This window comes from Coturnix japonica, chromosome 5, assembly GCF_001577835.2.
Source record: "Coturnix japonica isolate 7356 chromosome 5, Coturnix japonica 2.1, whole genome shotgun sequence".
NCBI lineage: Eukaryota > Metazoa > Chordata > Aves > Galliformes > Phasianidae > Coturnix > Coturnix japonica.
The window spans coordinates 43,802,583-43,824,631 of NC_029520.1; the positions used below are offsets into that span (position 1 = coordinate 43,802,583).

Genomic DNA, 22,049 nt, shown 5'->3' on the forward strand with positions numbered 1-22,049 from the left:
TATGTACAGCATTACCGAGCACGATGGCCTGTAATTAAATAATGCTGAAACTATGACTCAAGGCCATAAGATCCAGAAGTAGTGAGTGACACTGGCTCCAGCACAGAAGCACAGAATCACAGAATCACAGAATCACAGAATCACCCGGGTTGGAAGGGACCTCAAGGATCATGTAGTTCCAACCCCCCTGCCTGGCAGGGCCACCAAACATACACATTTACTAGATCAGGTTGCCCAGGGCCCCGTCCAACCTGGCCTTGAACACCTCCAAGGACGGGGCATCCACAACCTCCCTGGGCAGCCTGTTCCAGGGCCTAACCACTCTCCTAGTAAAGAACTTCCCCCTAACATCCAACCTAAATCTTCCCTCTTTTAACTTAAAACCATTTCCCCGTGTCCTGCTATTGTCAGCCCTTTCGAAGAGTTTACTCCCCTCCTGGGAGTAAGTTCCCTTCAGGTATTGAAAGGCTGCAATGAGGTCACCCCGCAACCTTCTCTTCTCTAGGCTGAACAAGCCCAACTCCCTCAGCCTGTCCTCATAGGGGAGGACAGCATGCACAGAGAACAGGAGGGGACCCCAATGTTCATGATGCCATGTATTAGTGTGGAAACCAAAGCACAGGGGGGGAATCATTTAATCATTTCAGGTTGTTGCCTGAAACCAGAAAAGCCTTCATGCCCCTGACAGGCCCCCACACTTGAGGCTGCACTCTCTCCTCACGCCGCCCCGCCTGGAAGCAGTTAACAGCCAGCAGCCTCCGCCCAGCCCAGGGCCACGCCGTGCCGGCACCACCCCCGGCTACAACCGAGCACCGAGCATGGCGGTGTGGGCCGGGCTGCTGCTGCTGTTAGTGCTGCTGCTGCTGCTGGCGGCGGGGCTGTACTGCTGCTACGTGCGGCTCGTCCATGCCGCCTATGACCACATCCCCAGCGCCCCGCGCGAGAGGTAAGGGCCGCCATTTCCCCTTGTCGCTATGTCTGCAAGCCGGCAACCTGCTGAGGGCCGGCGCCTTGATGACACCTCAAGGACGGGCGTCACGATCTGCAGTTTCGAGTTGTGCTTTTTCTAAGGACGCTGAGCAGACAGGCTGTAGCAGCCGGCAGTGGTGTGTGGGAATGGCTCATCGCCCGATGTCAGCAAGAAGCCCTGCACCGGCACTCACCCTATGGAGAAACCGGGTCTGGTTGCTTATCTCCGTAGTTTCAGGAGAAAATCTACTTCTGTAATCACGGTCAGAAATTAAGATGAGAGTTAGGAGGGAGCCTGTCAGATCTGAATCTGCTTGTCCTCATCTTGGGAAGTGAGTTCACATCATAAGATAATGGCAGTTGAGTAACTCTGTGGCTGTGACTCTTTGCCTTCTTTGGGATTTGAGGCTCAGTTGTGGTGATAGAGGAGAGGACCCTCCTCAGGAAGGTTGCTAGCACAGATGTCTCCATACAGGAGCTTGACTATCTCTTGAGCTTCCAGTAATCATAGAATCACAGATTAGTTTGAGTTGGAAGGGACCCTTAAAAGTCATTGGTGCAGTACCTGTGCAGTGAGCAGGGATACCTGCAGATACATTGGATGCTCAGAGCCCCATCCAGCCTGTCCCTGAACAGCTTCAGGGACAAAGCATCCACCACCTCTCTAGGCAACCTCTGCCAGTGCCTCACCACCTGTATAAAAACCTTCTTCCTTATCTCCAGTCTAAATCTCCAGTCGCTTAGTTTGAAACCATTCTCCCTTGTCCTATCACAACACACCCTGCTTAGAGAATCTGTCCCCTTCTGTCCTGATAGCTTTCCAAAACTATGAATGGTCACTGACTGTGCAAAACCCCCATGTCAGTACCAGCTGCACAAACACATCCACTGCTAAATACCCAAGGGAAGATAGATCAAGTAACTTTAGCTCTGAAAAGTACGTCATAAAGAAAAGCAAAACATGGTAGTGATGTAACCTAACTGGGAGCAAGGTGGTTGTGAGAAGATGGGGCCAAACTCATCTTCAGTGTGCAATAGACACAAGTTGCCACAAGAGAACTGCCAGTTAGCTATGAGGCAAAACATCTTTACCATGATGCTGCAGGTAGAGCTCTTCCCAGACCTTTGGTGAGCAAAACACTTTGTCATCTTACACATTTTTATAGACCAGATAGAGTGGAGGAGTCAAGCAAGAGAAGGATTGAAGGTTTCTGTAGATGTTATGTAGCCTTGTAGAGCGCTTGTTATTTTAAGTGTCTGCTGGTTCCAACAGAAATAAAACAAGAGCCTGTTTTTCCCCTATAGCTTGTTTGTACTGAAGAGGATGATAGCACAGCTGGCTGTATCTCAAATGGAAAACAGATCTTAAGCACAGCTTGCTCGATTTGAAGAGGAGCTTGGCCAAATCTTCCTTCAGATGTGTGCAAAACCAGTGGGAATTTCCTGCTCAGGTTTGAAGGAAGAAATTGGTCTCTGACTTTTGAATACAATTATTGTAGTTGAAGAATTAACCCTTTTATTCCCTTCTTTCAGTTTCTATATCAATCAGTGCATGCTAAGTTTTTCATAAACATTTCATAGTCTTGCTCAGAAAAGAAAACACCCCAGAAAAACCTGCTGTGGGTGTGCAGCTGGGCAGGACTTTATTCTGTCTCTGCATAGTCCCCCTGGCTGTGCACCAGAGTTCCCAGCTTACCTAGGTGCTGGCTGGATACTGGCATGTTTATGTGTTATTTCTGCCTTTCCTTACAAGGAGAAAGAATACAAGCAATGCATACTGCATCCACTGAGCAACAAGTCTGTATGCCAAGTAATTGGCACAAGGGCATGTGGGGATATAAAGGGACGCTGAAATGGAGTTGGTTTTGCTCCTCGTGCTTTCCTTAGCAAAGAATCTTGAGCATGTTTGAAAAGCATTTTACTGTTGTTTCTATTAAAAATAGAGCATCTACCCAGAGCAAGCATCATTCCAAATCATTCTTTAAATCATTAGATTGCAGCAAAATGACTGCGTCTTGAATCTCACCTCACATCCTTCCACAGTCATCCTTCCCTAAGTATCCGTGCTGAGCGCTGCAATCTGTACAAAACCCTTTTGGCATCCTCATGACACTCTTAACTTCATTTTCTGCAGCTTTTTATTTGGACATCTGCCAATCTTTTGGAGAATGATGAAGAAACATGAGTTGCTACATGATCTCTTTCTGCAGTGGTAAGTTGGCGCACATCAGTAGGTTAGACTTGAGTAATCCTGTATTAAATTGGGAAAATAAGACACGGGGACGTTGAGTTACATACTAGTCATCATTGAGAGCATGGGTAGCACGACTGGATAGAGAACACTGATATTTCTCTTAGTGGCTTTATTCATTCAAGTCTGCACTAGTGCCCTGTACATGCTGCTTTGGTCCTTTGAAGCTGAACTGTGTTGGTGTTTTGTACCATTTCCTTTTCCTTTTTTGTAGGTCAAAGAAATATGGACCTATTATACGGGTTAATGCCTTTCACAGAGTCTCAGTGCTGATTTTGAGTCCTGAAGGAGTGAAGGTACTGCAGAATAAAAGAGAACAGTGGGAATCAGCCCCTTCCTCTAAAAAGCATGGTGTCTAATTTGGAACAGCATGGTCCAGCTAACTTGTGCCTTCTGGGAGCACAACTCTGCCAGCGTATGAAGGAGAAGTGGCCTGAACTTCTTATTTTCTTGCTTGATCAGTTGATTTACTCTGTCACTTTTCTTTAAACTTCAGATATAGCAAGTGTCCTCAATTTCTGAAAAGCAGACTATCCACGAGAGCCTAATATCTCAAAAGAACAGGCACAGGGGGGCTGAATCTTTGTAATAATTGCAGAGATAGCTTTCAGGTCACCAGGCAAAAAGTGCTACAGGCATGCAAAGCAAGTTATCAACATGGAATCTGAGGAATCAGGGCACACCAAATAATTCATATAGTCTTCAGACTGAGTGTGTGAATGTGTGATTGGCTTTTTACGTTTTGTCTGGGAATTGAATAGTGCTCGGTACTCAACAACCTGAAATTTTATTGCAGGAGTTTTTGATGTCACCTGAGTACCCAAAGGACCGAATGGTGTACGGCCAGATCTTCAACCTGTTTGGTGTGAGGTAGGCAAAAATAACCACCTGAAGCAACTCTATCTCAAAATAAGTGAAAGACTGATGAAGACGCAGGCATGACTCTTGTTTTGAGTTAGACTGTTAATATAAATGATTAACGTCATTCCAGATGCTTATTAAATTACACTGAAAGTCTATATGGCAAACCAAACATCTTCCCGATCAGGCAAGAGGTTGTGATGGATGTTGTTTGCCTTGATCTTATATTTGTTCAGTCAGTCTCAGAAGAGTTTTCTCAAGACCGTCATCAAACTTTTCACTTGAACGACAAACTTTCATTTGAATGCACTTGAGTTTCCTGTTCCTAAGCAAAATGGAAGAGGATGGGATGTTTTGCTGTTATCTTGATGCTCCTGAAAATAGAATAATTCAATTACATTAATTATTTGCATTACAGTTGTTTTTCAGAACCTGCTCAATGAATCAGCATCCTGTTGGACTCAGCAGTCCACATGTACCATGCAAAACATAGGTATAATTCAGTTGTATCCCACAGTGATGCACTCAAAGCAGCAAAATACTTCCTGCTTATGGGAAAAATACAAGAACGTAGATGTGGAAGAGTTTTTGATGTGACCTGACCGGTTTGGGCAGTTGAAAAGTACTGAAAAGTGCTCCTTCCCTTGTTTTCCTGGATGCTAGGTTTCTGGGGAACGGCTTGGTAACTGATCGCAACTATGAGCATTGGCACAAGCAGCGGAAGGTGATGGATCCAGCTTTCAGCAGAACGTAAGGCAAAAATCTCTGGGATCATCTGTGCCTTGTCCCTACTGTACGTTCATGATTGTCACTGTTGTTGATGAATTTTTGGTATGTAGAAAGAGAAAACCCACTTAATGTCAAAATCTTATTTTATATTGAGTATATGACACTGTGCAGTGTTCCCAGACCTTCCCTGTGGGAGTGATGCCCACATAAGCTCAGTGATGGCAGGGAGTTCCCAGGGTCATGTATGTGGGAATGCTGCAATGGCTGCTTTGTCCCATTTGAAACCTCAGATATTTGAAGTGGGCAGTCCTAACCGTTCACTTGTCTGAGTGATTCCCCGTAGGAGAGAGAGATTGCTGCGGTCTGGTTTGCTTGCCTGTACAAAATAAATGCATTGCATTTAGGATCTGGAGGTTTGTCCATCTGCCTCAACATGCTCAGGCCAAAGCTCTTTGCTGTGACAGCTGTTATTTACATGGTAGGATAGAGCTGGGCGGCTGCAAGAGCACATTTTGTCAGTTCTGATTTTTAAAGCACTAAGGCAAATTTATTATAAATCTAAGGTTAAAACAACATTATATATATATATCTTTATAATTTCCTGTGAAAAATGATAATTCTGCCTGAGCAAAGATGTCCCCCCCGGAGCCCCCATCACTCATTTCTTTTAATTGTTCAGCTACCTGATTGGTGTGATGGAAACTTTTAATGAGAAGGCAGAGGAGCTGATGGAGAAGCTAGAGGAAAAGGCAGATGGAAAGACAGAATTTAGCATGCTGACGATGATGAGCCGGGTGACTTTGGATGTCATTGCAAAGGTACCAGCTGTCTGCTTTCTTGTTTCCTCTGCCATTAGCAGGAGGGAAGGAAAATAATGGGATCAGGAGCTGGAGCCAGGGTACCTTTACCCAGGAACACCCCAAGAAGTGAGGCAGTAATTGTGACACACCCATTCAGGCTGAGATATAGGAAAGGAAATTTAGGAAAGGATCTATGTTGTGTAAGAGAGGCCAGCAGCATGCTGCACAGGAGGCTTTTTGCAGAAGCCCTTAAACCTTGTGACTCCCATCCCTCCAGACTAGAAGGGCACACTGCTGTTTGTTCATGGGTGCAGATTGTATTACTGTATGTCAGCATGAAATCTACCTTGCCATGGCTTTTCCCATCTTTATGCGAAACAGTTAAGGAATAAGTGGGAGTAATAACAAATATGAATTCCCCTTAAAAAAGGAGAAAGCCTAATCTAGATATCAGCCTTCCCTCACAGACTCCTGCAGGGCAAAACCTGTCCTGAGGCATTTTGTTGGGAAAAGACAGCAGTGCGAGGCAGTCCTGCTTTATCATGCCAGCTCTGCTGAGCTGGGAGGATTCAGCAATTGGCTGCTTTTTCCTTTCCCTCCCCTCAGGTGGCCTTTGGTTTGGAGTTGAATGCACTAAGTGATGACCGGACGCCATTCCCACATGCTGTGACCATGATCATGAAGGGAATGACTGAGATGCGCATCCCTTTTGTGAAGGTCTGGCTTCTTGCATCCATCCTCTGTCTGCATGTCCGGCTGGAAACTGCTTCTGTATGAGGCTGGAGTCGTTTGTGGTCTTTATCTTACAGGATAAACATCATCAGTAGTTCGCTTCACTTCTATCATTCTGTCTTCTACCCACTCCCCCCCCCTCACCCCAGTGTTTTTTCTTATATGTTTTTACACTTTCAAGCCCATCACTGCAAAAGTTGGGAATTCCTTGCTGTTTGCCCAGGAAGCACTGCAGCCTTCATGCAAGGTGGAAGAAATTTGAATTTCCTTACTATAAAAAAAGTATTTAGGGCCAGAGTTCATGTGCTAAGATATTATGGGTGAATTCTGAAACAGTTAAGCTCCATAGTTTCTCAAGAAATCTGTCAATTGGATTTTTAGAGGTCCCGGTTTCCCTTTTGGATCCAAAGGGTGGATTCTATATTTTATGCTGCAGTCTCTTTCCTCAGAAAATTGAGGAATTTTGCTCACAATGCTGAAAACATTAGCCCTGACAAGGCAGGATGTCAGCATGCACAGACTGAAGTAGTTCTCATTTTAGTCCAGACACTTCACTTTAGGAAAGTTCACTTTGTTCTACAGAGAGCAGATGTTTAGGTGAAAAAAGTCAGTGAGGTGCTCATTTAAAAAATAACACTGTCAATGTTTTTACCAGCAAGAGGAATAAAAAGACTAAATAAATTCTGTATTCAGTACATGCCAGGAAAGCAGAAAATGATAAAGGAGGTTCGGGAGAGCGTGCGGCTGCTGCGGCGTGTGGGCAAGGAGTGCATTGAGAAGAGGAGGGAAGCCATCCAGAGTGAGAAGGAAATGCCAATGGATATTCTTACACAGATACTGAAAGGAGATGGTAGGAAGCTCATTGCTGTTGAAGTCAGTTTGTCTTTGTCTTGCTTTTCTTGATGATTGGGAAGTCTTAGTTTGGGGATGTGAACTTTGTGACTCAGTCTTCCTTTACTGTCTTCAGGACCATATGCGTTTTTTTAACACTGAAGAATCATAATATGACCTGTTTAGAAAATAACGTTCCTTGACATTAGATCAAATAATGATCACAGGTCACTGCTGAGTTGCTGTCTCCTTCCTAATCCATCTCAGGAAAACATGTTCAAAGTAGGGCAGGGTGTCCTGACTCTTTCAGCAGGAGCACAAAGACATTTCCTAATCTCATTCATTTTTCTGTCTTGACAGCTCTGGAGGAAACTAGAGATGATGAAAACATTCTGGACAACTTTATCACTTTCTTTGTTGCGGGTTAGTAGCTGCTTTAATATTTGGATATGTTGTGTGGAAAGCAATAATCATTCTTGTGCTGCCTACACAACTGTTATTGGTTTTGCTCAGTCTTTGTGATGCTGTTGTGACCAGGAGTCACTTGTTTGGAAAACAGCATCATTATACTGATGTAAGAACAGCTGAGCAAAGTCTGAAAAGAGCACTTAGTTTTCTCACAGTCAAATGATGTTTTATCCTTGTTCTGTTATACCAGCATAGTGAATAAAGCCAGGCTGTTGTTGCAGGGAACAGTTTGGCCTACTGGGGTGCAAGGCTTCTTTGCATAGTTTTGGCCCTTCCTTCTCATCTCCTGATAAATCCCACTGAAAGCATCTTAATGAATACATTGCATTCATATTTGCTTCTCAGTAGGGTTATGTGTTCAGTAATAGGACAGTGACTGAATCATGGAGGCCTCTTTTGAGTGTTAGCAGTGATCTTGCTGATAGGCAGTTTATAACTGGTCAATCATGAATACAAAAACTACAGCCGTGAATTGATCAAGATAGCTGGAGTTTTTAACAGTTGTGCTGTGTTGTAATTCTTGGAAGGTCTTTATCACATCCCTTTTAGTGTTTCATTTGATTTCTTAAATACTTAAAATTCATTGTTTGGGGCATGATTTTTAAAGTGTCTTGTTGACAATAACACAGCTAGACCTTCTTACTATCATCTTATTATTTCATACCTTTGAACTGATTCTTTATGTTTCTAGGTCATGAAACCACTGCCAATCAGTTGTCATTTACAGTAATGGCACTGTCTCAGCATCCTGAAATAATGGAAAGGTATGTGTACTCTCATTCATTGTTGGTTTCGTGGTGAACCTAATTATATGGAATATTAAAAACTTAATATAAATTCTAGCCTCCTTTCCAAAAGAGAGAAATTCATAGATAAGTATATCTGACATTGGAAAGCAAGCTGAGGGATGAATTATTTCAATTCCACCTAAGTGATTTTTTTCAGAGCTGGTCCAGCGTGCTGCCTGGTTCCATTGTACTGTATGCGCACTACTGCATCCTGTTATAAGGCACAGGTTCAAGCAGGCTGGCTGGGAATCAGTAGGAATTCTGCCCAAGGATGAAAGTCAAAGTCCAACTCAATATCTGGAAAGTAAAAAAGTACTTTTTGTACTTTGTGTCTGCAACTGACATTTTTTAATTTCTCTGCAGAGTTCAAGCTGAAGTGGATGAAGTCCTTGGTGCTAAGAGAAACATTGAGTATGAGGATCTTGGCAAACTGAAGTATTTATCACAGGTACTGTAGAAGTGAGGTAAGATACCAGTCAGAGCTGTTTGGTAGCACTCCTGCCATGTCATGTGACTACCGAGAGGAGCCCCATACTTTAAGATTTTAGGAGCAACACAAAAATGAGAAGCTGATGGCATTTGTCCTCGGAGAGTAAGCAAGCAGGTAGAGAGCTGTCTGCGGCAGCTCAGCCTTGATGGGGAGGATGCTTCTTGGATTTCATTTTGAAACCTGAGGATTCCTTTTCTTCTCACTTGCATTATTACTAAGCAGGGAGCTGGAGTGGAGTTGCTTAATCCCTGCATGTTTAAGCTGAAACTGTAGTCATATTTTAAGAAGGGCTTGCAATGTAGAGCCCAACCTTTGCGTAAGTCCCACGCAGTTCCCAAAATCTCAGTTCTATTTTTGTTTGATTGCTATTAAAGCATTTCCAACTATGATCTCACCATAGTGCATTAACCAAGTGAGGTTTGAAGACTTCCAAAAATATTGGCTAGTTTTTTGCAATTTCAGTTCTTTATTTTTCAGTTGTTAAACCTTCTTCGGTCACTGAGGGGGGAAAAAGAAACCAAACAGATGTTTGGTCCTAAAAAAAATCTTGTGTGTATAAAGTTGGTAATGAACTGTAAAGCCAGGGCTTGGCTACTTGCCAGCATTTGTGTTAAGTATCTTTTATTTTTTTACAAGATAAGAGATACCAGTAACCTTAGGGAGAGGCTGAATAGACAGTCCTGACAGCTACTCCCCTTGCTTCCATTTCCCTGTAATTTTAGTAATCTACTATCATTGCTTTTCTCTTAAACTGCCCTTTCGAGACTCATGTTTGCCATTTCCCGTCCCTCAAATTGCTGAGCTTTGGTGGTAGATGAATTCAAAAGTGCATTTCTTGTAAAGAAAAGACATCACTGTGCGCTTACAGAAATCAGCAGGTTTCTCCAGGCTTGTCCAAACGTCATCACAATTACATCACTCCAATTAGGACTAGGTGTCTAAGCCTTTCAGTGTTAAGACAGATTACATGAAGGCCTCTCAAGGCAGACAGTTTATTTAGCAGAACAAGCTTGGATCTGTACAAGCAAAGTCACAGTCACCATTAGTCAGAGAGCTAGTCTGCCTGTGGAGGATCAGAGACCATGGGACTCCTCTCTTGTCATTCAAGCAATTTCGAATCCTTTTGTCCATGCTTCTTTTTCATTAATTCATTCTTCCATACCCACTGTTAATTGCATTTGCAATGCGATGCTAATGTGCGCTGTTAATTAGGCTTCACATTCATGAAATAAGCCATTCTTACAGCTCAATGCCATCAAAAGAAATGGTCGCGTTTCACTTTTTCTTCTCACTGTTACCTATTCATTTTTTTTGCCAGGTTGTTTTTGTCGCTTTGGTGCTGTGACCTGGCACAGCTCCCTGAGCACCAGAGAAAACATAAAAGCGGGGGCAGGAATATGGCACTGAGAGTGGGAAGGAGATGGCAGCAGCCACCTACACTGGTGGTCGCAGCTCTGAGCACAGCTCCTCGGGTGCATGAACTTCATTCGCTCTCAGATACTCCCTTTGAATTTCCTTCTCAGTAATATTTCACCTGCTTGTTTTCCCAAGTTTAGGTGTTAGATTTGCTGAATGTATAGTGCTTGCCACTTGTTTCTTTCTGTAATTTCTATATTAGTGATAAGAAAGAACCAGAATGAAAGTCTATAGGAGTAATTAATTTCATTTCTGCACTGTATTAACTAACAGACCTCTTGTGCTTTTTGCTGACACAGGTTCTGAAGGAATCAATGCGACTGTACCCACCTGTGCCAGGGACAGTACGTTGGACAGGGAAGGAGACTGTCATTGAAGGTGTCAGGATTCCTGCGAACACAACACTAATTGTAAGTCTTGCAGTAGCATTCCCCATCAGCAGCTCTTAGCTTAGATCCACATGTAACAGTATCAGAGCCCACAGTACTCCATGACCACTCCTATTGACCATTCAGTGAAATTTTATCTGGAAATCAGATATGAATTGGGTTGGTTTTGCCTTGGGGGGGTGCAATATAGTTGTGCTTTTGCAGCTGTGACAGGAAAGAGTCATTTTCAGTGAGCTTCTGCTGACTAATGGAGATCTACTTTCTTGGCAGTTCAGCACATATATCATGGGGCGGATGGAACGATACTTCAAGGATCCACTCTCTTTCAATCCAGACCGATTTAGCAAAGATGCACCTAAGTGAGTTTCTTTTTACTTCCAGATTATTAAATATATAATATTTAATACCTAATACTTCAAGAGGAAGAAAGCAAAGAAAACTTTTCCCATTCCCTGGCAATTAACACTGAAGCTTTATCCAAATGCAAATGGAGAACAGCAATGTACAACTTTTATTTAGAAGTTCATTAGACCACACAGAACTTTGTAAAGAAGACCAGTGCAAATATTATTTAATATTATGTTAACGTTAATATTTAATATTTATGTTATTTAATATTTATGAGGTCAAAACTAGATTGGGACAAAGCCAGGCTGATTATTTGCTGTAATGCAAAACAAGGATTTAATGCATGACAACCTTTACCCAGGGAGCTCGAAGTGGTTGGTAGTGTGATGGAAATATCAGGACAGTTTGTGCTGAAGCCCTTACATCTAACTACTTTGTGGGCCAGGAGCTTTATTTCAGATGAGAGCTATTCTGATCTCCTGGGCCAAACACCCCTGGCTTATGTGGTTCAGACGTGCATGCAGGAGCAGCAGTTGGATGAATCGTTGTATCCTCGTGATAGGCTGGAGAGCTTTTAAGGTGTGCTTGAAATACAGCTTAGAAATAAAGTTTGTATGCAGCAATACTCTGAGCTGAGCCAGTAGAGCAGTATTTAGAGCACTGTTCAGAGCTCTGCTGGCTCTGAACCAAAACATTTAGATTTGGAGATTGTCTAGACAGTTCAGCTGGGCGGGATGGCACTCAACCATTACCTTGCTGTAGCATTGAAGTTTGGTTTTTTTTTTCAGAATGACAGTTTTGATTGTTCTTCTTTGTAGGCCATATTACTCCTATTTTCCATTCTCACTGGGACCCCGCTCCTGTATTGGGCAGGTGTTTGCACAGGTGAGCACACCTGTAGTGAGGCTCTGTTAGTGAGCCCTGGGCCAGCTTATAGTATACCGGTACTTTGACCCTACTGATAGTGCACTAACCCTCTGCCCTTCAAAGGGAAGGTGCCCAGCATGCCCGTGACAGGGGACTTATGTACCTTGCAATCAGAAATGTGCTATGAATTTATCTAAGCATTGGTGCTCAAAATCATGACATTAATATGGTTGAATCACCAAACAGAGTTCGTACATAAACACAAGGACAGATCTTTGTGTCTGTCATTTGTCTTCATATCTGGGAAGCTGTGTTCTTCCTTCCCATTCCCACAGCCAAACTGCATTAATAAATAAATCTGTATTGACAAAGCAGTAAGATATAGCACGCTAAATTTCAGCAGCTGCTGTCGAATCTGTATTTGCTGTCAATGATAACGAGTTTGCTTTTCTTCTTAACAGATGGAGGCTAAAGTGGTGATGGCAAAATTGCTGCAGAGGTTTGAATTCCAGCTTGTACCAGGACAGAGTTTTAAACTCTTGGATACTGGAACCCTTAGGCCACTAGATGGAGTAATGTGTAAGTTAAAGCCAAGGAGCTCTCCTAAAGGTTTTTAGGTGTAGCCATCAGGAAGGGTAGCGTGAAATGGGAGTGGTTGAGTTCCATCAGGTGTTGAAGATTTTTCCCACTAATCAGAGGTTAGATTTTTCAGGCACCTTTAGATGATTGCTAGACAGAAAAAATCCTAACTTCCTCATCATTTACTGAAGAAAACCTCAGGAGATTTGTGTTAGAGATGTTTGGAAATCTTTGACCTACAGCAGGGCTAGAAGTGAGTGCCTAAAGTCAAATGCTGCTTAAACTGACTTTGCCTTGAAGAAATGCATGAGCACCTTGAGCCAAAGGCACCTTGAGCTAGGCAGGGGGGTTGGAACTACATGATCCTTGAGGTCCCTTCCAACCCGGGTCATTCTGTGATTCTGTGATTCTGTAATATCCTGCAGCTGCCCCAAAACTGCTTGTTCTGGGCTGGCTATCAGCCTGGCTCCGCTATAGGAAAAATGATACTGTGAAAATCCAGAAATACGTGGATGCCTAATGTGAGTTTAGGCATAAAATCTGCCATGAAGTGCACTCAAGACCCTTAGCACGGTTGGTGTTAACACCTTTTTGAGAGAGAGAACTCAGAGTGTACACTGTCAAGTTTCTGTGTTGGGTTCCACACCAGGAGAGTGACTTCTTAGAGATTGCTCTGGTTTGCTTGTGTTGTGCATCACCTCGTTCAGACCAGCAGAGGGATAACAGGCCATTAAGACCGGTGCTGCTTTTGGCAACATCAGCGCTGCTGTGCTGTATACTAATATACTCAGAGGTAACAGCACTTGTGATGCTAGGGCTTTAGGCTGCCAGTAGACCAGCTCTGCAATCCCTTTGGTGGAAATCTGCTCATATTCTCTTATGCATTAATAAAACCTGATGTGGAAACCCGAGGACTTGCCTTGGGATGTGTGTGCTTGGAGCAAGTTTTAGGGTGCATGATATGCAGTGCCAGTGAGGTTAGGTGTGCAAAGGGCTGGGTTTGGAGATATTCAAGGGAGGGATGGATCTTGGCAGTGCTGGGGGCCCTGAGGGAGCTGTGAAGAGGAGCACAGACCACCTGGCATGGGATTCAGCTGCCTCTGCCCTATGAATGAGTTGGAATGTGTTAGGGGCAGTAAGCAACACATTCCCTTCTGTAATTCAAGGACTGGGGCAGATAAGGGGGTGGTGCCACACTGATGCCCTGCAGCAAACCCCAGTGCCATCCAGGTGCCCAGGGATGGCTGCACAAACTCTCCTGTCCCCCCAGCCAGCAGCGTCTGCAGGGCTATTGCCTGTAAGTATGATTGCCTTCCAGCAGATGGCAAGCTCTCATTGGCGATGCATTGAGCAGCAGCAGTGCTACTCAGTCCTGAGGTTCAGGAGAGACGCGGGGCTGCAGCTTCATGCACACCACAGAGGACAGTTTCTCTTTGCTCCCTCTCCTACATACACAGGTGTCTGCTAGGATCCCAGCCAGGAACCCGGGTGAGGGCACCCATAGCAAGGTACATTCCCAAATTGCAGTGCCTGAAGCTTCCCCGTGTTCTGACGGATGGCAGCTGCAGGTTTCTTTGATCAGAGCTGTAAGCTCTGCCTACCCCTTCTGGATTGTTGCCCAGAGCTTTCATGTGTGTGAGGAGTTTCCCTTAGGATTTCTCCCCAGCTTTTTATGCTAACCCAGGAGCTTGATCCTACCCCTTTTAGATCACTTTGGCAAGCAAGTAAAAGGAGAAGCAGGGAAAAAGCCACTGCCCAGTCTCTTGGGATGGGAGGGAACCGAGCAGGGGACAGGCACCCAGAGGAGCTCTGTTTTGTAGGGGGAAGCAATTCCCTTTATATGGAGATGGAGAGACTTTCTTATCCTTGCTGGTCTGGAGGACCACAGACAGTTCTTCACCCACAGCCAGCATCAGTGCCAGGAGGGAACAGCCCCTGGGGGAATGAATGCAGACAGAGAAGCAAACAATTATACTATTCTGTGTCTGTGAGTCTTCTCTAATGGGCCTTGATATTGTTATGATGCTGAGGACACGCTGAAATTAAATAACACTGCATTCAGCTGGCATCTATTCCCTTGGAAACACAGGTACAAATGCATGTAAGCACTCTCCGGTGACAATGAATATTCATTAATGTGACACAGAAGCACACTTGATTTGAAAATAAGGACAGTAATTAAAGAGCTATTAAGGTTAAAAAGCAAAGGAGTTGCGTTGGGATCGGGCTGTAACTGATCCGTGCACAGAATTGGGCCAGAGTTTCTGGCTCATTTTACATGGCTCATCATGGGATGCTGTGGGCTCTGCCCCACCCCCTGCTCTCAGCTGTACATTGCCTGAACATTTAGGGTTTGGTCTCCATCCCACTGTGCTGCTGCTGCTCATATCCACTCTTGCGTGTTTCTCCATTGAGAGGAAATCATCCCGTGCCATTCTATGGCGTCCCTTCTCATTCCATCGCATTGCATCACACCTCATTCCGTAGTATCCCGTACCATCTCACCTCTTCCCTTCTGGGAGGCGACTCCGCTCCGCGACACCCGCAGGTGCCGGAGCCGCCCTGGGCGCCGCCCGCCCGCCCCTCCCGGCCTCTCCCTGCCCGCTCCGCCCCTCGGCTCCGTTCATCTCCCGGCTCGGCGGAGCTCGGCACGGCGCTGCCCCGCTCCCACCATGCAGGCAGCCGGGCGGCTGCGGGCCGCGGTGCTGAGCGCGGCTTTGCTGGCGCTGTCGGCGCTGGCGCTGCTGCTGCTGCCGGCACTACGGGCGGGCTCGGCGCTGCCGCCGGGTTTGCTGGAGGAGCTGCGGCAGCGGCGGCGCGACCTGCGGCGGCTGGAGGCGGGCGGGAAGGCGGAGGAGGGAGGGCTGAGCTGCGGGGACGTGCGGAGGGCGGCGGGCACCGCGACGGTGCTGGGCTCCGGATTCACCAAGGTGGTGGTGCGGGCGGCGCTGGAGGGTGGAGGGGCCGTAGCGCTGAAGTCGGTGCACGGAGCGGGCAGGGAGGTGCGGCAGTGCGAGCAGCGGTACGGGGCGCCCGACGGCTGCCGACGGCTGGCCGCGTACAAACTGCTGAAGGAGGTGACGCTGCTCCGGCTCCTGCGGCATCCCGGCATCGTACAGGTACGGGGTGGGTCGGGGCTGCCGGCTGCGGGGTGAGACGGGACGGGATGGGGCCGCTGACGGCCGCTTCTCTCTGCAGCTGCACGGGCAGTGTTATGACAGCGGCGGGGAGCCCGAAGCCGGGGTTACGGCCGTGCTGGAGCTGGGAGCCCCACTGGAGATGATCCAGCTTCTGCAGACGCCCTGGGAAGAGAGATTCAAAGTAAGGAAACAGAACGCGGCGGGGGCGGCGGGGGGATTTCAGAGCTCGAAGTGAATGTGAGAAGTGCCCGATGGCCGCTGGGCGGGCGGGGCTGTCAAACTGCCGCTGTGCGCTCCTGCCGACGGAACTCCGCTCATCCTGTTTCACCCCTTCGAAAGGGCGTGAGAGCAGCCCCAGCCCGGAGTTTGCTGGGTCCCTCCTGTAAAGCATCTCGGGCTGAGGCGCTGAGTAGTACCAGCGTCCTATTCTGTATTTCTGGCTCTCCCTCTGTGTTGTCCCACTCTACAGAGGGGTTTTATAGCAAGACAGTGACTCTTTGCGAGCCCTCTGTGTTCTGAGCGGAGCCTTCAGGTACTGCCGGGGCAAGAGTACTGCTGAGCACCTTTCTTTACGCTGCAGGAATGCATCCCTGTCCATGAACTCTGCATCAGTTCCAAGCGCGATGCAGAAGCTCTCCAGGAGCTCGGTTGGGTTCTGATTGCTTTACAGAGTGCCTTAAGGTCTCTGCTGGGGGTTCACTGCTGCTTGTTTTCTTCATGGGAGGAAAGGAAGCATCAGGTAGAAGAGTGCACACCTTGATGGCAGTAAGAAACATTTGGGGCAAGAGAAAAATGGCAAAGCTCTGCGAGCAAAACCCTGTTTGCCTGTGGCATGTGGTGCTGGGAAGGAGCCTTACCATGTAGTGGGGACTGTGGCGTCTGTAACTGCTGATGTGAGACGATGAGTTGGGTTTGAATGTCTCCAGGGACAAAGCATCCACCACCTCTCTGGGCAACATGTGCCAGTGCCTCACCACCCTTATAAAAAACTTCTTCCTTATATCCAGTCTTTTAGTTTGAAACCATTCTCCCTTGTTCTATCACAACAGACCCTGCTTAAAGAGTCTGTTCCCCTCTATCCTGATAGCTTCCAAAATGGTCATTGACTGCACAAAACCCCCATGTCCGTACCAGCTGCACAAACACTTCCACTGCTAAATACCCAAGGGAGGAAAGATCAAATACCTCCAGCTCTGAAAAGTACTCTATAAAGTAATGTAAAGCAGGGTGCTTTTAGCTACTGAAAGGAGTGGCATTAAGATTTGGTGAGCTGACTCTTACTGTCTGGTCCTGTTTCCTAATGAGAGCGTCTAAAATGATGGGATTTCCCCTCTAACGAGCTCCATCAGATCCCAGAGGTGCTGTGAACGTTCCAAGCCTAGATTGCTACCTGAGGCGAGAGGGGAGCTCAGTGTGCCCACGCATGCGTGGTGGTGACACAGCTCCTGGTGCTGGGCTCCTGGCACAGAGGGAGAAATGCTGCAGTGCTCAACCTGAGGGCTGCTTTGGTTTTATAACACTTCTAGTTCTGGTTTGTCCGAACGTTATTCAGCAAGCATTACGCTTGATCAGGTATTGTCTGAGCTTCCCCTGCGGCCAGAAAGTTGCCATAAAAGCAAAGAGCTGGCAATAGATACATTGCATGATTTGGCTGCTTCTTCAGAAGCGTGATTGCGTGCCCAAATTCATGCTGCTGAGTGATGCAGCAATGCCTGAATCTGGTATTAATGACCATGGGGCCTCGGTCTGTATGGAGCAGCATGGGGGAAGGGAGGGGTACTCATTAATTCTGTGCCAGAGTGAGGAAAAACCCTTCTGATTTCAGCTAGAGAATCAATACAGCTCATGGAACGTGAGGGCTGCTATTGTTTTCCTCACAGCTCTCTCTTCCAGTTCAAAGTGGCAAAAAATGCTGCTAAACTACTTACTGCAGTCAAATCCCATGGTAATGTTGATAATAAATTTTGTTTAGCATGCATATAATTACCTTTTAAGTACTGTGTGCCTTTTTGCCTTTAATTTCATTGGTTGCCCTCCCCTTTGTTCTACTTGCAACTTAATAGCTGTTTTTCATCTGTTTTTCCCATGCATATTCATCTTCCCTTTCTCAGATTTGCTTGGGCCTTGTGGAGCTGCTGTTTTACTTGGCACACTCCCCCCTGGGTTCAATAGTCCTCTTGGACTTCCAGCCGAGGCAGTTTGTTATGGTGGATGGGAACCTCAAAGTGACAGACATGGATGATGCCAGCACTGAGGAGCTGTCATGTGAGGAGGATAATGACTGCACACTTGACTTCCCCACAAAAAGCTTTCCTCTGCAGTGCTCTTCAGCTGGGAAGTGCGAAGGAATAAACGAGAAGAGGAATCTCTTCAATGCATATCGGTATGTGCAGGTGGTGTGGGCTCACGTAATGCCATGTGCTGTTCTTCCACATGTGCTTCTCCCTCAGCTTTGTTAGGTGGTAGCTAAGGATGGCGTTGAAGCAAATTGATTTTCCTTACAAGGCAGGAAAATGGTTGTGCTGTTGCCTGGTGAGGAAACAGGCCCCATTTTGCTGCTGCTGCTGATTTCCAATGCCCTCCAGGAACTTGCCCCAAAGGCTGCACCTGTGAACTGGTTTGCCAAACAAGTCCTCCTGAAAGCTGAGGCTCTGGGAGCCTGAGGGCTATGTTTGCTAAAGGCAGCTCAGTTATCTGCCCAAGTGCACCAGCTCTGGCCCACTGCTGCTGGGAACAGGCTGATTCGCCTCTACCTTGGGCTCTGGGTCTCTATGAAATGGTGGGAAGCTGTAGGATCACCATGGGTAGTGGGCTGAGACTGCTGCAGGCCACTGAGTCACTCTCACTTGGTTTTCCAGGGTTAATAAGAATACCCAGTCCCTTCAGGGCATGGGAAAGGTCTTGCATGAGCCTTCTTTTTTAGAGATGTTTATTATTATTTTTATTATTTGTTATATTGTAATGGGAAATCCATTACGTGAAAGTCAACCTGGGGAATGAGGGAAAACCCAATTGCTGGAGCCTTTACAAACCAGACTTCAAGCAGTGTGTGTGCATGAAGCACGCTGTAAGGACTGAGCTTCCAGATGGAGCTGGACTCAGTGACCCTCATGGGTCCCTTCCAACTCAGGATGTTCTGTGATTCAGACCAGCTCATGAGAACAGTCTGGGAGATGCCAATGAAGTGTTCAGACATACCTAAGAGACCAGTGCTGACTCAGTGGTTGCTTATGGATAATCAAGTCACAGGAAAGGTAGACAATCACAGGGGGAGTTAAGCTGCTGTGTTCTAATCAGTCTATGGGATTTTTGCAGGTATTTTTTCACCTATCTTCTGCCACACTCTGCACCACCAGCTCTGCAGCCCTTTTTGAGTGATATTTTGAATGCAACAGGTATCGTCTCATATTTGTAAACTCAGCTTTCTTTATTAGAAGACTCTAGATGGCACGTCATGGAATTACTTGTCTTTATGATCTTTTCTTTCAATGCAGGTAACTTACGATATGGAATAAATGAAACCCTCAGAGCTTTTGAAAAGGTTTTACATCTGTACAAGTCTGGGCTCTATCTGCAGAAAAGACCTATTCTTTTAAAAGGTACGGGAATTCGAGTGCGTTACCTGACATAGGGAGTCACTCAGCCACCTAAATTTTGGAGGAGTGAAGGTGGCTTCAGAATGGAAATCTCTTAGTGTGTGTGAAATTTGCAGTTCCGAACAAAGATATCCAGTCATGTGCACTGAAGAGCAAGCAACTTTAACAGGAAACCATGACATTTTCTCATGCCAACTACCCTTTGGTATAGCAACTGACCCTGCTGCAGTGTGTCAAAACAGTCACCATCCTAGTCATGCATGAAGGTGGGGAGAGACACTTAATCAACTCAACAATAGCCTTAACACGGTTTGCTTGGGCTTGTTGGGTCAATCTATCACTATCCCGTTTCCTTTTAGAGTTTCTCCCAAGTGCAAAATACTAAGTTCATTTTACAGGTAGTCTCTGAAGGTGCATCTGGTGTTTCCCCATGTGCCATCTTTGTGTTCCCAGACTACATCTTCCTGAGGGGCTTCCGAACAGAAGAAGCAGAGGCCTACAAGTGCTGGCCTTCCTACAGCCACCTGGGCTGCCTGCTGTCTGTCCACAGCCCCGAGGAGGCCGCTGCCATTTGTAGCTCCCAGCCACAGTGTCAGAGTTTCATCATCACCCAGCAGAGAACATGGACAGGTGAGCTGGGGATGGGTTTGCTGTCATCTTGCCATGTGGTACCATGTTGCCTTGGTCTCTGTCCTCCTCTATGGTGCTGTGTAACGTTGGGTGTGTATAAATGCTGCCTATCTTATTTAGATCAGAAGTCTTCTGTGATGGGAAAATGAGGATGCCTAGAGTGTTTAATCATAGAATGGCTTGGGATGAAAGGGACTTTAAAGCCCATTCAGCTTCAGCTCCCTGCCATGGTCTGTTTGCTGCCCACCGTACCAGGCTGCCCAGAGCCCCATCCAACCTGGCCAGGGATGGGGCACACACAGCTTCTGTGGGCAGCCTGTTAGTGAGAAGATGAGAAATTCTATCTTCCTTCTCTAGGCTCTTCCCTCTATACTCTTTCTGCACAGGTTTATTGTCTAACAGTTACTTACTTCATACAGAGGTGGCTTCATTTTGGTGTTACACTAAGTAGTTATTGCGGTATATGTAGTTTGCAGAAAGCTGCTGGTTTTTCTGAGATGAAAGAAGTTGTGCAAAAGTAGGTGGTTACTATTGTTGTAATTAAAAGGCTCATTGCTTACAAGTTGTTATCCCCTTTATCAAAACTAAAGCCCCAAACCAGTGGATTTCAAAAGTATCCCTGTAATTAGCTCTGATTACAGCCTTTTATAGCTAGCATGTTTTCGGAATTATTATAAATTACCTCATTTAGCTGACACTTCAATCCTGGGCTAAATTATTAAGCTTAAAGTAAGACGTTAAATGAGATAAATGGGTGTTTTCAGTGTCAGAGCTGAAGAATCATGTCTCACTGGCTCACAGCAAAGCCAAAAATGCTGCTTTTCCATGGATCTGTGTGCAATCAGTATATGGCTGATACCAAAGTAAAAGCACTGTGCTGGTGCAATGTCAGTCTCTCATGGCCACTTCCAGGCTCTGTGAGTATGAAACCCATTTACAGTGGGGTGGTGTGACAGCTATGTTTCTGTGCCTTTTGGGATAAATAGAGTGGGTCGAGGTGAACCAATCTCTTCTGTTAAACTTGTGTCTGTATTTCTTTCCAGGACGCCCACTCGCCTCATTTCAGAGCAGCCCAACTGATTTAATACCGGATACTACTGCTGTAGTCTATATTAAACGATCAGCTTCCTTAGGGAGAAGACTTTAAAGACAATGAGATCATATAAAACAATCCTGGGAGGAACAAATCACTGGGGAGAAGTTCATCTCCTGGAAGGAATGTCATTCCTTTTTTACTTGGGTTGTGATCTCCCTGCCAGCTCAGATTGAGTCAAATGCTGCTGTCTCCTTGATCAAAGCTCCAATTTCTTGTTGCAGAACGCTCCTTCCCCGCAGCCCCACTAGCTTGTTTAGCTGTTCCCACACTGCTGTTCCGCATAAGCAATCTCAGTTTTAGTCAAATGTGGCCAGGCTCTGCAATACCTGGCCTTGCTGCTTCAGTAGTCAGCTTTTCAGCCAAAAAATAGCAATAGCTGCAGGGACCTGGCTGGAGTAAGCCCAGTTTGCTCAGCAGACTCCAAATAACTTAGAGATAACACACGCTGGAGAATGTAGCGGCTCCTCCTGCAGCTGCCAACAAGGTTTTCACACCACTGCAGATGGAAGGGCTTCAGGTTGGGGTCCATATCCAGAGCTGAAGCTGTGAATGGCCTTCTGAGAAGGGTCATGGCTCAGCTCCTTTGTGTCAGAGAAGGGAGGCAGTGTGGAGTTCAGCTCTGGAACCCAGTGTCAGGGTGCTTGGATGCAGGATTTGGGTTTGACCAGGTGTGATTTGCAATGCCAGATCCCACGTATCAACCTTGAAGGTTTTTCTGTTACTTTCTGTGAAAGAGCGAGACGTTCAAATTATTTATGTACAAAGTGTTACTCTGTATGGTAAAGAATGACTATGTTTATTCTAAGCATGCTGTGAATAGTTTTTTCTTTTGTAATTGGCTACGTTTTAATGCAACCAAATGCAAGCGTTTCCCACCTTCATCTCTCCCAGCATCGCTACCCATTCCTGAGGACAACCTGTGAGCACACACCTGCACATGCTCCTCCCTGGGCTGTCTGCAGGCACTGCCCTTTTCCAGCACGCTAAGAAAAAGCCCAACTCACTGCTGAGCTCCCCCTGTTACAGGGCAAGGTTCGTAGTCTGGTACAGGAGAGCTGTGCTGCAGCAT

At 46.1% G+C, this 22,049-nt stretch overlaps 2 protein-coding genes across 3 annotated transcripts; both read left to right on the plus strand.

Moving 5' to 3' along the window:
• Positions 1 to 734: 734 nt before the first annotated feature.
• Positions 735 to 13,429, plus strand: LOC107315364 (cholesterol 24-hydroxylase). Of its 2 annotated transcripts, none has more exons than XM_015865681.2 (15): positions 735 to 946; positions 3,104 to 3,181; positions 3,435 to 3,516; positions 4,017 to 4,090; positions 4,745 to 4,831; positions 5,490 to 5,628; positions 6,217 to 6,327; positions 7,036 to 7,192; positions 7,534 to 7,596; positions 8,333 to 8,405; positions 8,793 to 8,877; positions 10,635 to 10,745; positions 10,995 to 11,083; positions 11,891 to 11,957; positions 12,401 to 13,429. In XM_015865681.2, exons 1-15 carry the CDS (start codon positions 819 to 821, stop codon positions 12,554 to 12,556), a joined length of 1,500 nt encoding a protein of 499 aa, XP_015721167.1. In that variant the 5' UTR covers positions 735 to 818; the 3' UTR covers positions 12,557 to 13,429. The 2 variants fall into 2 exon arrangements, with proteins under 2 accessions (XP_015721167.1, XP_015721169.1); XM_015865683.2 differs by lacking the exon at positions 735 to 946 and adding an exon at positions 1,153 to 1,301.
• A 107-nt stretch (positions 13,430 to 13,536) lies between these two features.
• LOC107315363 (extracellular tyrosine-protein kinase PKDCC-like) lies at positions 13,537 to 21,788 on the plus strand. The gene is made up of 7 exons (XM_015865680.2): positions 13,537 to 15,637; positions 15,717 to 15,839; positions 17,770 to 18,041; positions 18,974 to 19,053; positions 19,153 to 19,257; positions 19,708 to 19,884; positions 20,928 to 21,788. The coding sequence occupies exons 1-7, from the start codon at positions 14,957 to 14,959 to the stop codon at positions 21,029 to 21,031; spliced, it is 1,542 nt and encodes a 513-aa protein (XP_015721166.1). The 5' UTR covers positions 13,537 to 14,956; the 3' UTR covers positions 21,032 to 21,788.
• Positions 21,789 to 22,049: the final 261 nt, after the last annotated feature.